General features: G+C 35.3%; 1 protein-coding gene across 1 annotated transcript; it reads right to left on the reverse strand.

Moving 5' to 3' along the window:
- Positions 1–1,300: 1,300 nt before the first annotated feature.
- Positions 1,301–16,015, reverse strand: LOC131622496 (uncharacterized). The gene is made up of 4 exons (XM_058893534.1): positions 16,009–16,015; positions 12,194–14,170; positions 1,957–2,190; positions 1,301–1,557 (listed from the first exon to the last, which is right to left on the reverse strand). Exons 1-4 carry the CDS (start codon positions 16,013–16,015, stop codon positions 1,301–1,303), a joined length of 2,475 nt encoding a protein of 824 aa, XP_058749517.1.
- Between the last annotated feature and the right edge of the window lie 1,740 nt (positions 16,016–17,755).

Below are 17,755 nucleotides of genomic sequence, written 5' to 3' on the forward strand. Positions count from 1 at the left end.
AGAGATAGGAATAAAACCACAACATAAGCTACATGAGAACAGAACATGTAAACTTTGTACAACCTACAACATAAGAATAGATCAGAGATGCATTGCAGTTACATAGAGACCTCTTCTTCAAAGATATCTAGAAGTATGATGTTCACACATACTAACATCACATCAACACAGCTCCAACACATCACAAGAGCTTGTACAATCAAACAAGTCCATTACTCCCCCTGTTACACAGAACCAATACTCCCCTCAAAGGCAAAACCCAAATCACCAAAAAATCCAATTCACCAAATATGAACTACCCAAGTTCATACATTAGAGGCACATGCAGCAAAAGATAAATAAGTCTCACATTAGGATTCTCCACATCAGGCAAGTTGTCAGAACATCAGGTAAGACATCATGTACACAAATTCAATCAACAGTAACAACAACATCAACACAACACCAACAAGCATGACAGACTATCATGCTCCTCCTAAATAGTTGCATACAGCAAACAACCATAATAAATACTCTTCCCTTAGCAGTAGCACAGTCCTATCAGCATGCTAATCAACATGTCAAGACATGTGTCATAACATTAGGACAAACAAAACACACCAACACTTTACTCCCCCTTTTTAAACAAAAATTTACAAAAAAAATAGAGTAAATGTAAACACAAATGGAAGCACATATATTGTACACAAGCAATAAACACAGATGGAAACACAAAATCTTAATTTAAACACACAAACTTGAGATGGAAACACACATAACTCATATCATCTCCAAGTGGTCATCCACCTCTTGCTCCTGTCAAAGACCCTTCTGCACTCCTTGTTGTTGTCCTCAGTCCTTCTATCTTGCAGAGATATCTTGTTCCAACCCTTATCAATAGCTATATCATGCCTCAGAGAATAGAGGAAATATGAGTAACATTTGCATTCCTCCATATCTATAATTGCTATAACTCCTTAATAGTGCAGGTTCCAATCCCAGTGCTTATGTTCTCAATCTGATTTGTTTTAACCATAATAGTAAGTTGTTCCTTGTTGTCCATATGCTACATAGTACTAACCTTTTCTTCAAAAGGATTCTTGATTAGTTGACTATATATATCAAGGTTCTTGTTCTATCCATGTTTAATGAGATATCTGATAGAATTCAGATTTTCACCATGTAATGTCAGGACATCATATTTGACATCATAATCTTTCAACATCTGATTCTTCCTTATCACTTCAGAGAATCTTCCTCTAGTTTCCCAAAGTTCAACTTCAGGAGTATACCAAGAAGCACATACTTGCTTTTTATTGATCTAGAAAAATAGACTGTTCCTCAAGGCAAAACATCCATCAGCTTTTAATGCTTCCTTATTGAATTCAATGATGTCCTCTTCATTAGGGTATCTTGTAAACAAATCCTTGGATTGTTCTATCTGTTCTTCAGTAGAGAGACCCTTATTAGATTGTAAACTCATTGATTTAATGCCTGTGAATTCAAAAATTTCCTCTCTTAATGCTTCATCTGTCCACACATAAGATGTTCCAACACTGTCTTTGACATCCATCTTCTCTTAAGCAATATAATCATCAATCACCATATTTATGAGTTCCATTGTAATTATAGTTCTAGAGTGAAACACTCTATAAGCTCTACTATTTGAAGAGTAACCCAGAAATATCCCTTCATATTTTATGGACTCTTTGTTAGTCAAGATATAGCATCTACTTCCAAAGATATGAAAATATTTGACTGAGGTCTTCCTTCCTTTCCATAACTCATAGAGAGTGGTTGAAGTACCTCCTCTCAAAGTGACCCTGTTATGAATATAGCATTTAGTACTCATAGTTTCAGCCCAAAACTCCAATGGCAATTGGTTAGCATGAAGCATAACTCTAGATGATTCTTGCATAGCTCTAGTATTTTGCTAAACAATTCCATCTTGCTGAGAAGAGAATTCATGACTAATACCTTCAGAATCACAAAATTCAGAGAATTTTGTATTCTCAAACTCCTTGTCATGGTAGCTTGTAATCTTAACAATCACACTACTCTGCTCCTCTTGAATGCTTTGACACAGATCTTTGAAGACTTCAAAAGCATCTGATTTTTCTCTAAGAAAATTCATACATGTAAACCCAGAAAAATCATCTATAACCATATAGACATACCTCTTTCTATCCAAACTTTCTATCTGCATTAGTCCTATTAAGTCCATGTAAATAAGTTTCAGCACTTTGGAAGTAGTTTGATGTTGCAATATTGGGTGTGACATCATGTGAAAGAGAGGTGGAACGACACAATAAACCTAAAAGCATTGAACATTTTTCTCCTTGGGCTTTAATAACATTGCATCCCCCACTCAGGCCCATACCACCATTTTTTTTGGACAAGCTGAAGTAATGACAAAAAACCTCTTTGGGCCTTTTTGGCTTGGCCTATGCGCCAGCCAGGGTGTGTGAAGGCTTTTGCTGGTCCACACCCTTGCCAGATCCATACACCCCCAACTTTTCGTCTCTATTTTCTCTTTTAATTCTTGTTTTGTTAATTGTTTTGTGTGATGATACTTTTATTTCTTCACATGACAAAAATGATAAATATTAGAATAGAATTTTCTTTTATTTTTGTTTAAATGTTTGGTTGATTTTTCACATGTTCCCTTAGGAAACTCTATTAAATGATTGAACTTCGTTTTTTTATCGTTTAATGTTGAATTAGAACTTTAGGGCTAAGCCAAACATGATAACATTTTAGGTTAGAAATTTCCCCTTAAAAACTCAACATTAAGTCCATCATGGCATGATAATTTTAGAGTACAATTTCCTTTTTCATTTTGCATATTTCTTTTCTTTAAAAGATAAAAACTCTTTCTTAATTAAAAATCCAAAAACACTTAATAAAACTTAAACCCTTTCAAAATTAAAAGGAGAAGTACTCAAATATCCCTAGATTTGAAGGACCATTTGAGGTATTCTCCTACCAGAAACACTCAACAAATGCAAACTCTTTTTGCCTCAGGGATTTTCTTTAAAACCTCTTTAGAGGGCATGTACTTCCTTTCTATCGCAAATAGGTAGCGCATAAGACTTCACACAACGAGCGACCAACCATAACTGCTAGAATGCAAAGGTAACACCGCATATTAAAAAACACACAACAAACAAACATTTTATAGAAGAACTACACAACTCTAATTTCTCTATTGCATATTAGGGATACGTAGGCACAGGGTTCAAGAAATCTTAGTTAGCTCAATAATAAAAAAAACCTTTTATTTTTTCCCTTAATAATTCATTCATGCATTCCCTTAGCAATTTTAGCATTAGATATACACACCCTTTGACTAGAGCAACAAGAGTGGATCGCGTGGATTACTATGGACGCAAGGGGTGCTAATATATTTTCCTTGCGTAATCGACTCCCATACTCGAGTTTGGTTGCGAGACCATCTCCTTTCTTTTTTTTTAGGTTTTCTTGATATTTTCCTTTCCCTGTTGGGATACATAAAGTTCAGTGGCGACTCTATGATTTTTCGCGGTAGCGACACCAGTCCATGATTAAAGCACTTCAATATGTGACTCTTACACGACCAGATATTTCCTTTACTGTCAACAAGGCGTGCCAATTCATTACCTCACCTCTGCAAACTCATTTGTATGTCGTCAAACGCATTCTACGTTACATAAGCGGAATTATTCATCATGATTTTCTACTATCACCATTTCATACTTCATGTAAACTCTCTCTTCGCGCCTACAATGGCTCTGATTGGGGGAGTGATCCTGATGAGCGTTATTTCACATTTGGCTTGTGCATGTTTGTTGGTCTCAATCTAGCCTCCTAGAGCTCTAAGAAACAACTGTTGATTACAAGGTAGAGTAGTGAAGGAGAATATTGTGCCTTAGCATACACCACATCTGAATTATTATGGCTAGAGTCTTTTCTTAAAGAACATGGAGTGTCATTTTTCCCTCTTACACTTCTATGTGATAGTCTTAGTGCAGTCCTTCTCTCACATAACCCTATTCTCCATGCTCGACCCAAATACATTAGACTTGACACTCATTTTGTACGTGAAAGAGTGATTGCAAAGCGTATGAAGATACATTATGTTCCTAGCTCTCTTCAGTTGACTGACACTCTCACCAAGCCATTTGGCACACGGGCGTTTCAAGAATTGCGTACCAACCTCAAAGTCGTGGAATTCAACCCGCCTTAAACTTGTGGGGGAGTAATAGAATGTAGTGTAGCATAGAAGACTAAATGCACCATTGTAAGTATGGCATAGTGGAACATGCATGAAACTATTGTAAGTATGGCATAGTGGAACATGCATGAGAGTCATGAATATGTGAAGCATTCATCATGTGTATGACTAGTAATCAAGTATGCATGAGAAGCTATATATAGAAGTCATAAGTCATAAGGTAACTTCCATAAATGAATATGAAATGAAATTCACAACCATTTTTCTATTACATGACATATGTAGTGAGGGAAACTATACCAACTTCCTTTATCTGAGGACAATAATTGACGGGAAAGGTGATAAGATGTTGATTGGGCTATAGTAAGGGTCTTACAAAATTTTATGGATTTTCTCTTGTATGACAAATGTTATCTAAGGTCCATATATAAAGGAAAGTTGATTTTGAGAATTTTGTTTCAGTTTCATCTAATGATGATTTTTAGCATGAAAAAAATGAAGTCTTTTTGTTGCTAAATTTGATCCATTCATCTCGAGAATTTTAGAACAAATAATACAAATTTCAAAAGTCATATAAATATATGGATACGTTGTAAAGACACATTCTCTAATTAGTTTACAATTTTTTTGAAAATACGTATTATTTAGTATTCCATACATACATGCGTGTTACAATCTAAAATTAAGTTAATCCACGTTTAAATGTTATTAACTTGTCTAATATAACTTCAATTTTTTATTGCAATTATTTAGCAAACTGATATTGACTTGATTATAGCTTTAATAGCCGTCTAATTTCAATAACTACGGCATTCATTTTCTACCCATTATTATAATCAAAGATAGCACTATCGTCCATTCTAATTGGTTCCTTAGAAAGAAAAATAATAATATTGAGATTGCGTTTAATAATTTGGCAATATGAAAAAGAGAAAAGAACAAAAGGTGCTAAATTAGCTTTACAAATGTTACGGAAATAAGTTGCCACTGTACACATTCAACAACTATTTTTGGCTTCTTTTTCATTTCTTAAACCTTTTGTTGTATAGACAATACACAATTGCATTTGATTATGATTGACTACTATATAATTGTTTGCACTACACAATGAACACTAAAGGTTGTCCTAATAATTGATGGAAAATATATAAGTGTTTTAAGGGACCCATTTTTTATTTATCAAATTATATATATATATATATATATATATATATATATATATATATATATATATATATATATATATATTACGAAAAAGAACTAAATTAGATTGACTTTTAGGGTCCATAAAGTGGTATAAAACCCAAAGAGAAAAAGTTTAGCCTTAAGATTTTATTATTTTTTTGAAATATCTATTTTTCAAAAAAAGATTAAAATATTTAATTTTCAAAAAAAATTGTAATATTTAATGTGATTATGGCTTGTTGTGTAAGTGAGTGACAGTGGGGTTGGTGTGTAGGCATCTCAGGCAGGCAGGTTCCATAAATAAAGATATCATTTTGAAGACAAAATAAAATAAAATAAGAAAAATACCAACAATTATTTTAAAAATATTTATTAAAGATTGGTTAAGTTAACAACAATTATTTTAAAAATAGGGTCTTGCTACTCTTTAAGCATACTAAATAAGAAAAATATTCTTTATAAAAGTTAACATTGCAATTTCTAATACAATTTTAATGCATTAAATACACGTATTTCAATAAAAACTTACCACTTTAATCACTTAAAAAGTGTCTTAAGGGCACTGGTTAGCATTTCCCTTAGAAATATTTATTAAAGATGGGTTAAGTTAAGTTAATTTAATTGGTAGTTGTACAACTTACTTATTTTTTAAGTACTTATTCATTTTTTAAGTTATTAAACTATTTAATAAAAAAATTAATATAATTATGTTATATTAAAAAATAGTATTTTTTTTAAATTTAAAATTACTTTTAAACCAATAAATATGCAAGAAAAACATCCATGTACCAACTTGATTAAAAAAATTTAATTGATAAAACAGAAAAATGGAGACTTTAACGTAGGACGCAATTCTAAAAAAAATCAATTATTTTTAACAAAAGGAAAATATATTAAACCAAAAAAAAGGATTACAAAACACAAGAGGGGGGCCACACCAAAACCTCTTAAACACTAAGCCTTAGCTTAGGGGTACCATTCTTGTCTAACAAGTAATCCTTTGTAATATCCTTATGCACATGATTAAACCAAGTAATCCTTTTGCTATTGAAACCTATATTCGCCAGAAAATCTGCACAAAAATTGGCTTCGCGGTAAATGTGAGTGATTCTAAAATCAATCCTAAACGTGTAAGCCCAACACACAAACCAACGAGATTTAACTTTCCACGACACTAAGCTACAATTAGTAAAAGCTAGAACAACCAATTTACAATCCGTCTCGATCCAAAGTTTCTTCCAATTCATTTGCTGAGCTTTCTCAATAGCAATTATAGTAGCCATAAATTCTGCCACCACCGGAGTGCCTTCCCCAATAAACGCACTAAAGCTCAAAATGTGAAGAGCTTGGCAGTCACGAAAAATACCACCACAAGTGTTGCACCCCAAAATTTGCCCATTTTATTTATACCCAATTGGCTTTCATATTACATTCATGTACATACCTCATATAGGTCATTCATACATTCATCCATATCACGGTTAAGGTTCAAGAAAAGTGACAGAAGAGCTCTCATTAAGAAAACCCCTTGGTTCAGAAGAAGGGATCTGAAGTCTGATTATAGAGGATCATTTCCATCAGCATACTCCTAAAGTCAGGGTTCCATTCTCTCCAAGTCAAAGCTCAGGTTAAAAGAAACAAATTTCAGGTTCATCAGGGTTTTCAAATTGGGGTTTCTGACCAAAGTCAACCTTGTTGACTTTTTGGTCAAAATTTAATCAAGAAATGATTGTGGATATGAAAATGCGGTTGCCCTGAAGCAATATCACTCACGGAAGTTTCTTTGGTTGAAAACTGATTGAGAATCGGATTGGAAACTGATTAATCGGGAAATTCATCTGGAATCGGGAGAATTCAGGAAAGTTGACTTTTGGGTCAAATTCAAGGTCAACTGTCAAATATTGATTTTTGGGTGAAAATCGGTCAAAGAAAGTCAATGGAATGAAATAAAATCAAGAAAATGTCAAAGTTACCAAAAATGGAAAATAGTTGAAATGTGAAATTTCCATAAAAGGCAAGTTCTATACTTAGGAAAATATTTGAAAAGTTGGGAATTTGGTTGACTAGCCTACTTCATGCAAGTATTGCACGCATCTCAAGGCATTTCCTCAAGAAAGTTTCAACATGAAAGTTGCTCAAATCACGGCCCTCTACAACTCTCTAGTTTGGAGTTTTCTCATTTGAGGCTTGGTTAAAGAGATAAAAGACGAGGAAATTGGAAGAATCACATGGAAACCATATTCCATACTTAGAAAAATTTTGAGAGTTTGGAATTTGTCAAGCAGCTGACTTTGACCCCAGATGGCACGTACTTCTAGGCATCAAATCAAAACAAGGTCAACACCAAAAATGTTCACTTCATGGCCCCCTACAATGTTGTAGTTGGGAGTTTTGTCAAATAATGTGTGGATTGAGAGTTATTGAAGAGAGAAGTTGGCAAAATCTCACTGTATACGAGGCAAAAAGCTGGGCAAGTTTCCTGGGCAGCATGGTCATTTAATCGAACACGTGGCGCGCCATTTTCTAATTAAATTTCAGGGAATTCTAAAGATCTTTTGAAGTCGTTCTTGAAGCCTTTCCACTCATTTCCATGCCCTCTACCGATTGAGCCAAGAACCATGTTATTTGAATGTGTAATTAATGAATTAGGAAGGCTCAAAGTTGTGATCACGCAAAGAAATTTCATGGCATGTGGTTGGGCCAGAATCTAAGGCATACGCGAGGCATTGTGTCGAACATGTGGTGTGCCAGATCCAAATCCAGTTTCAGACAATTGTGAATGTCTTTTTGAAGCAACTCCTATGTGAACGTGTTGTATCCCATCTCATCTATCCAAAGAGCTCAAGACCAAGAATTTTAGTCGCGTGCTTGCCAAGTTATGGGGTCTTGAAGTCACACATTTGAAATTGCATCTGGTCAGTGCCATAGGCTAAGTCATGTCTGGCTCACGCGTTGTTGGTGCATCATATAATTCATAGCCATGTTTCTTGCACTTGCAGTCAATTTTTTGGAACACATTCAAGAGCAATATTCTTCTCCCTCGTACCCTCTTTACCATGACCATAGATTAAAGTTAATTGGTGATTTGTAACTAAAGTTATAGACAAACAAAATCATCATCATGGACATGTTGAGTGTGGAGCTTGAATTTTATTGCTACTAGTACGTCCAGTCCCTGCTCCAAATGCCCATACATACTCTGCACCCATGAAAAGAGAAGAAAAAGTTTACCCCATATGGCCATGCAAACTCATGCTATCCCCTAAAAACAACCTCACCATAAGCTATGCACCTCAGACTCCATCAGTAACACACACTCATTTCCTCATCTCTCTCTCACTACATCACATATACTACAACACAATACACCCTCATCTTCACTTACTCTCACCTCATCACTCTTCTTTCTCTCTCTACGCCTCTCTCACTTCATCCCTCTCTCACCATAACAACCTCCCTCTACAAACAAACTCTAACGGTTTCCACCACCACCATAACAAACTTCTATCCTTCTAGTCATCACTATCCTTCTCTCTCACTCTCGGATCACCCTCCTTTTTCTCATCTTCAACCGCCCCAATCATCTCCGATCTCCTCCATCAGAATCATCACCATGCCACCAACATCATCACCACGCATCAATCGTCATTTTCCAGTGATCTCCTGAAGCTTCTCATCACCAGCACCATCTTCACAAGCTCGTATTAATCACGCTTTCTTGCTCCGGTTCTTTAGTCCAAGATTAAACAAGTAAGTTTTCTTTTCATTGCATTAGAAGCATGTATAGGCCTGGAACCCGTCATCAGGGATTGGGTTAGGAATTAGACCACCATGTTTTCAAATGTGTGTTGCATTTTGTATATTGCTATGATTTTTGGAACGAAAATCTTGCTGGTTGAATGTGTTGGTTGCGTATATGATTGTTACTTGGCATGAGGAGTGTTTTAGTGTAGTAATCTTTCGTTTTCATGGAGGTAATAGATGTTAGGGTTTAAAGTGTGAGTTTCGGTCAAGAACTTAGAGGAATAATTATAGAAATCCGAAGTCATATTTGGATTCAGCATGAAATTTTGAGTGGAAAGGTGTCTCCTTTTTAAATTTCTGGGCGATTTTCTTTATCTCCGCCGCGGGAGTCGCCGGAGAAGACGATCGGAGGTCTCTCCGGCGCCGGCGCTAGCTGTTAGCATGTGCCCTTCCGTCAGATTACGTGGCGCCACAGTATTGGCCTGCTTCCATTGTGTTGTGGTTTTTGTTTTATTCCAATCATTAGAATGATGAGGTGGCGCGACTTAATTAGCTCTTGAATCAAGTTTTGTCTTTTATGACTTAAATTCCACTTGACCCATTGATGTGTGTATCTGTATATTATTTTCATGTTACGTTTTATTAAGACTATAGTCACATGCTGAAGAATAACAAAGGCTGCATAAAAAATGAAATAATAAAAATGATGGAAAGATGATAAAGAAACTGGGCCACGCGTGAGTTAGTTTGGGCTTGCACAATTTATTTTCCACACCCCCATAAAACAGGCCCAGCGCGCTATGAACTAGAGGCCAGTTCACTTCAAATTACTTTTTCACCCCCAGTTCTAGGCAGATTTTAGTTTTATATTCAATTCCATTTTCTTTCCAACTTTTGCGCCTTTAATCAATTTCAATTCGAATAAAAAAACCCCAAAAAAATGTTTTAATATTTCTATGTGTGTAAATAATGGTAGTATTTTTTGTAGATTTTTAGAATTTAGTTTACCATTTTTAACAAATCATTTTCTTTGGTATGTTCATGTTTCTTTTGGTTTTGATCGGTTTTGCAAATTAATTTTGTTTAGTACCTTAGGATCAAAGTTTAATCACCAACTTTTGTGTGACGTCAGTAGACTCATATACCATAATGCATACAAAAAAATAAAAGTTTAATTCTATGTTTTGGTTAGGTTTTCATTAGATTTTCTATACCCGATTTATGTACGTTCCTAAACGGATAACCATGTGAATTTGACCTATAATTTGCTTTGCCTTTATGCAATTGACTTAGTTTCTTTTTGTACATATAAGTAGGGATGTTTAGAGGTCCTAAGACCTGGAGTTGAATTTTTCAAGTCATGTTTTCTTATTTTACTTGATTTTTCTTTCTCGCATGTAAATAACTCACCTTTGGTTAACGATTGCGCCATAACTTGTCTAAATGACCTATAATTTTGTATGAGACTTTGTGACTTGATTCCATGATTGTTTAGACACCTATTAGAGGTCATTAGCTGCTGACTTATAACATTTGATCACATCTTTCTAACTTCACTCCTAATTTGAATTCTATTAACTAGTTTTGACCTAGTTTTGTATAGTTTTGATAGAACTTTGTTTGTTTTGAGTTAATTGACTAACATAGATTGGTATAAGGCCTTGGACATAAATGAACTAATAGCTACTGACTTTAAGCTTTGTTCATGTTTTCATTTCATTTTTGTTTTGATTAATGGATGTTTGTTCGATGTTTGTTCGCTAATCGTTAAGTAATGATTTAGGCGATACTTTGGTAACCTCTTGCGAATATTGTCGTGTGACGTCATGATGCTTTTGTGTTTGATTTAGGACACTTATTTCCTTGATTTGCTACTGCCCTAGGGCTCTCTTCTCATCTTGTTGGAGTTGTAACTCCATTCTTTTGCCATGTTCCCTTAGACTCTTCCTTCTTTGTTAAGAGGAATCGAGATAGGTTAGGATAGTTATCCTTGACCTTAGGGCCATTAGACTTAGATTAGAATGACTTAGAATAGAGAATAGGTTAGTTCCCCTTTGTTCATTCTTTTTCTTTTCAACTTTAAAACACTAATAAATAAAGAGGTGAATCACATTAAGAAAGTGATAGAGAAATGAGTGAGATTATTCCCTAATCTGTTTCTCAATCACTTAGTGGCATAGAAATGAGTGGGATTCATTCCCTAATCTGTTTCTCGGTCACTACTTAATGGGAGAGAAATGAGTGGGATTCATTCCCTAATCTGTTTCTCAAACATTAATTAATGGGATAGAAATGAGTGGGATTCATTCCCTAATCTGTTTCTTGAACATTATATAATGGGATAGAAGTGAGTGGGATTCATTCCCTAATCTGCTTCTCGATCATTATACATTTTATGTGATTCTAATCACAAAGTAAATTCCCTTAAAAATACCCAACCAAAAACATTCAAAACACTTAATAAAGGCTCGAATTAAAACAAAGTGACGAAGTGATGCGAAACCTTGTATTGGGTTTTGTTCATCATGTAGTTACATAAAAAACACAAACCCAAGTTCACTCTTTTGCCTTGTTAGGCGCTTAAGAACAAGTTAAGTCCTTTCCAAAACTAGGCGTATAAGTCTCCAAAGGTCGAGCATCGTGGATTGTGACCTTAACCTCTGTTCAACTAAAAAACACAAAACAAATGGAAACTATGGAGCCGAACTACGGTCGCTCTGATTCCTTGTAAGGGATACGTAGGCATTGGGTCGTGGGGCCTAAGCGAGCACACTTGTAAATAATTCCTTCTTTTCCCCGTATTTCTTTTGCATGCATTTGCATTTAAGTTTTAAACATTAGACACCCTTTAGATAGAAACAAACATAGGTGGATACCATCGAGTACGATGGGCGTGAGGGGTGCTAGCACCTTCCCCTTGCGTAACCGACTCCCGTGCCCTATTCTCTGGTCGAAAGACCTTGTTCTTGTTCGAGTTAGGTTTTCTGATGTTCCTTTCCCGCGATGGGATAAATATATTGGTGGCGACTCTGATCCATTTTTCGCGGTAGCGACAACAAGCTGCCAAGGTACCCTTAGCCATGTCATCTACGTTGCAATTAATCCACCTAAATAACGGAGGACACCAAAGAACATCAATCAAAGATAACGACTCTCGGGGGTTAATGTTGATGCCAAGACTTTTGAGAAAAGTGAAACTAAGCATAGAGTCATTTGCTTTCTTCTTGGTTAAGTTACCCACCAATCTTGCCCTAGCCATAATGCTGCTAACACAGAATTTCCAATGAGTTTGCTTGTGCTTAAATCTTAACAAATTTATGGCTTGCCATATCAGATACAAAGCATGAAGCATAAGAGACTTAACCACTGCCCTAGCCTGAGGACTCCAGTTTGTCTCCATGATAAAATAGCAATCTGTGATTGAATTGATGGGAGTTGGGCTAGAAATAAAATCACTGAGCCATGTCCATATGTTTCGGGCATACTGGCATTCAAAGAACAGATGCAAGGTAGACTCAGAGTGGGCACAACAGAGAGAACATTTTGAGGGAAAAGAGAAACCTCTGAGCCTTAAATTATCATCAGTAGAGATTTTGTTGTGAAGAAGTCTCCAGCAAAACATGGAGTGGGCTGGAGCAGCATCCGAATCCCAAGAGAAGTTGAACATTTTATCAGCTAAAGGAGGCATCAAAATGTTGTAGGCATGTTTGATAGTTAAATATCCATTTTCAATTTCTTTCCAAGCCAACAAGTCTTCCTTGCCCACATCAGGAACTGAGTAGCTAGAGATAGAAGCCATAATGTTTGGCCTAGCTAGTAGCAAATTAGCAGGGAGGGACCATTGATTGTTCTTCCAGTAATTAGTAACTTTGGAAACCAAGTTAGCATGGAATTTTTCAGGGATCTTGAATTTAAGAGCAAGAGGTTCACCTGTCCAATCATCCAGCCAAAAATTAACTTTTTTTCCATTCCCTAAAATCCAAACAGTGTTGTCTTTAATCATGTTGAAATGATCCTTGAAACCTTTCCACAAAGATGACTTTATGGAATAATTTATCATTCTACCTTGTCTTAACACTCTGGCAGCCAACACCTTATACCAATCACTGTTATTGTTCAGGAACTGCCAGCAGGAGTAGAGATTTGTGGCCTTGTTGTATTGCTTCAAAGATATAATTTCCAGCCCACCCTTAGTTGTTTTCTTGCAACATTTCTTCCAGGATACAGTTACCAGTTTTCTTGTCTCCATATTGCCACTCCAAAGAAAATTTCTAGTCCAGGTTTCTATGCTTTTGATGATGCTCATTGGCCAATCATAAATTGTGATACTGTGAACCATCATACTCTGAATGACTGTCTTTACCAAAAGCACCCTGCCAGCCATAGATAAGAGCTTAGTCTTCCAGGTTGCTAGCTTCAATTTAATTTTACCTGCAATAGAGAGGAAATGAATTACTTTAGATTTCCCTATGAATATTGGCACCCCCAGATAAACAAAAGGAGGGGATGCTTTCTTGAAACCAACAATGTCTACAAGAGTGGTATGTCTATCTTGAGATAGGCCACCTGCATAAATGAGGGATTTGTCCTTGTTAAAAAATTGACCAGAATTAAGAGCATACTCCCCAAGAAGCTCAGAAATAGCCTTGAGTGATTTAACATCACCTCTACAGAAGACCATAATGTCATCTGCAAACAAAGTATGGGAAGGAACATGACAATGTCTAGTTGCTTGAATAAGATTCATTTGGTTATTTTTCACAAGCTCAGTAAACCCTCTGCTGAGCACATCTTCAGCAATGCAGAAGAGGAGGGGTGAGAGAGGATCACCTTGTCTCACCCCATTTGTACACTTAAAATAACCTATAGCCTTACCATTTAGCCCAATGGACAGAGAAGCAGAGTTAAGAATCACCTTAATCCAATGACAAAACTTACTATTGAAACCAAAGCAAGATAATGTTTCTATGAGAAAATCCCAATTTAAAGTATCAAAAGCTTTTGCTATGTCTATCTTAAGGGCTACATTACCTCTGTAGCTCTTATTCCCTAATTCAAATGAAATGTCAAATATAAAAAGTATATTACAATAAACACCATTTATCGTTAACAATTTTAATTTTCTAGTGCTAATATAGTTGATCTTTTCATAGAGTTCTCATACATAACTATTGTGTTTGTTAGAATAATATATGCAATTTTTTAGAAAATTAATTTTATTATTTTAAAAAGATAAGAGCGCAGTTGTTTTCCATTTACTTGAATATATATAATCTTTTTTTTGTTTGTATACAAAACTTCTATGTTCAATTTTTTATCTAATACTCTAAAAACATTATAACACAAATGTATTTGATTGACTTAAGAACACTTGCATGAAATAAAATGGTAAATATATTTTTCATTTTAACCAAAAACTTTGATTTAGATATTAAAAAAACAAAAATTAAATTTTGTAATTGTGTGTTAATTTCTGCATAATTTGTTAAATTTGCGAGATTACATCGACTTAAATATGAATGAACAAAAACTTTATAATTGTATATGTTAGTTTTTGAATTGACTAAACAAAATACAAATGTTAAGTATTGAGGTAATGTAAATGGTAAGTAAAAATGATTGGGGAACATTTGAATGAAAAGCACGAGGAATGATATGGATTTGGATGTACTTTAGTCTCGTGCTTAGAGAAAGTGGTCCACTGTCTAATTCATTCATACCTTAGCTTCTGTATTTTGAATGTTATTCGTCTCAATTTCATTTGGAATTTTGTCATCATTTCAGTTTGGCTTCTATTCCATTATTAGCTTAATGACGTGATATTTTTTTAAAGAGATACTCTAACATCATCTCTTGGGTCTCTTATGTACCATGCACGTTGATAAAAATGTCATCTGCTTTCGTAGATGTATTTCTGAAAGTACATGTTTTTTGTATTAGAGTTGTTTTGTTCCGTAGGTGCATCTACGGAAGACTTCCGTATATGAATCAACGGAAGCATTTGATGTTATATTTGTGTCAGACTCTTCTTTTCTGCCATTCTTCACTTTCTTCTTCTTCTAACTCTCAGACTCCCTCAACCTCAAAAATCAAAATCCATCAAAGTTTTTTTTTTCTCTCGAGTTCGACAGTAAACCGTAAACACGTGCATTAACGATCAACATATTCCAACAACTTCAAAATTCAATTTAATCGGTAAGTTTTCGAGTTTTCCCGTAATAGAGTTAGAATTCAATTTAAAGGTGTAGAAATGATTGGATAGTTTTAGAAACATAGTTTAGAGACAATGTAAGTATTTTTGGATATGTAACACGGACGATCAAGCCACTAAAATGGGGTTTTTAAGCCTCTGAGGCTATGCCGCGTGCTAGTGCCTTCATCCCCCTTAGAGGGGAACCAATTGTCGGATCCTTACAGGCACTCTCTTGACTGCATGGTTGTAGAGGACATCCGATACGACTGCTATGTTGCTCACCGTGAGACGATTGCGTGAGATGACATTGCCCTATATTCTGGATGGTTGGCTTCCAGTTCGACCATCATTGTTCGTTATCTTCTAGAACGCGTCATGCGGCAGTTCAGCTACTGTCAGACGATACCTCCCCACCCTTCCGTCCCCGCTCTTATCATCATCACCCGTCGGCAGATAGATGAGGTCTTTGCAGACTTTGAGCATCACATGGTTTCAGACGAGGCTCGAGTGACTAGATCAGAGAGATTGGAGCTGCACCGACGGGTACATCAATTGGTATTTCACGGTGTCACGCCCATACATGATCCCACTGCAGCGGGATCACCACTCAGCCCAGTCCATGAGGAGATCTTATAGACTCGTCAGTCTCAGTTGGACCACACTGACGATGTTCTTCCCCGCTATCGTGAGATACTTGACATAGCGCGAGCAGGTATTGCCGATGGTTTCTTTCCTGAGGGGTCTGATCACAAGCGTATACTGGATGGTATTATTAGGGTGGCAGATTGGACATTTTTGTACCATCGACATTGTGCCAGAACCGGCGGGACACTTGACGGTAGAGGCAGAGTAGCCAGCAGCCAACGTGGACGCAGACGCGGGGCTAGAGGTATGGTAGAGGAGGAGGATGTTGTCCGACACACACAATAGTGATGTCTGTGATTTTATTGATGTCGGTATTTTGATTATATTTATGTACTTTATTTTGATTATGTATTTGACATTATTTGGATTGATCTATATGATGTACTCTTTTGATGTATTATATACCATTGCCTTTAAATTGCACTACTTTGATGTACTATAATTTGATGTTCCATGTTTGTTAAAAATATTGGAGTTTTGGAGTGAAATGCATGTGATTTAAAATATAGTAGAAGGTTTCGTAGGCACATATACGAAACACTGTGTTTTTAACACGTTCCGTAGATACATCTACGAAAGATTTACTGAACTGAAATATTTTAAATTTCCCTGACGTTCACTATAACACCCCGAATTTAATTAAATTGGTTAATTAAATTATTGAAGGATTTAAATATTCGATTTAGTCAAATTTGGATTGTCGGTGTTATTTAAGGGCATATTTGGAATTATTAAATTGAAGTCGGAAAATAATATTAAGAATAATATTATTTATAAGTCGGAATTATTATAGCGATGGAATATTATTAAGTGAGGTATTGGTTATTTGGAGTTATTTATCTTATTGGGCCTACTTAGTTTGTGAAGAATAATAAAAAGGAAGTGAAAGATTAAGCCCAATTAGAATGATAAAATTAGGATTTTAGAGAAGAGAAAGAGCAGTTGTCATTTTTTGGAGAAAACAAGAATAGAAGAGAAAGAGGTAAGTTTTGGAGAAGATGATCAAAGCTTGAAGAATTCCATCCATGGTGCCCAATCGGAAGTGTGAATCAGAGACCCATTGAGTTGCTTCAATTGATAAGGTAAGGGTGGGGTTCGGTGTGTAGATTTATTGCATTTGCCTGTGGTAATTGTTGCTGGAAATTAGGGATTTAGGTTTTGTGGTTGTGTGTTAAATTGTTCTGAAAACTTGAAAATTTTGTTGTTGCTGTTTGTTGTTGCTTGATGCCATTTGTTACTGTTCGTGTAAACTGAAAATGTTAAATTGTGTTATCAAACGTGAGTATGAAATTGAATTTACGGGACATTGGTCTAGCCCTTGACGGACGGCATGGAAAGCCACAACGGGCGGCAAGGAATCATGGAAGGATTGCCGCTCAGCACCCATTGTGATGATTTTTGTTTTTCATTTCATACTATTTCATTGAAAAATATATATAATTTTTTTATTGAAGAATAATATATATATATATATATATATATATATATATATATATATATATATATATATATATATATATATATATATATATATATATATAATAGTTATAAGAATTAAAATATATTAGTATTAAAACTTGAAATGAAACGAAATCAAATTAGATTGGAAATAGTAGTATGCTATAGTGGAAAATAAAACAGTCCCGTTTGATCGAAATAGCTGAATTAAGTGGTATAATTAGTTGTTCGGAATTTGATGAAAATTTATGTGGTAGCTAAGTTTAATTAGTACATTAACGTGGTGGTGTTATTTTGTCGGAATTGCGATATTAATCGGTCGATTAATTAATGGTTGA

The sequence above is a fragment of the Vicia villosa genome, unplaced genomic scaffold (genome assembly GCF_029867415.1).
Source record: "Vicia villosa cultivar HV-30 ecotype Madison, WI unplaced genomic scaffold, Vvil1.0 ctg.000030F_1_1, whole genome shotgun sequence".
Taxonomy (NCBI): domain Eukaryota; kingdom Viridiplantae; phylum Streptophyta; class Magnoliopsida; order Fabales; family Fabaceae; genus Vicia; species Vicia villosa.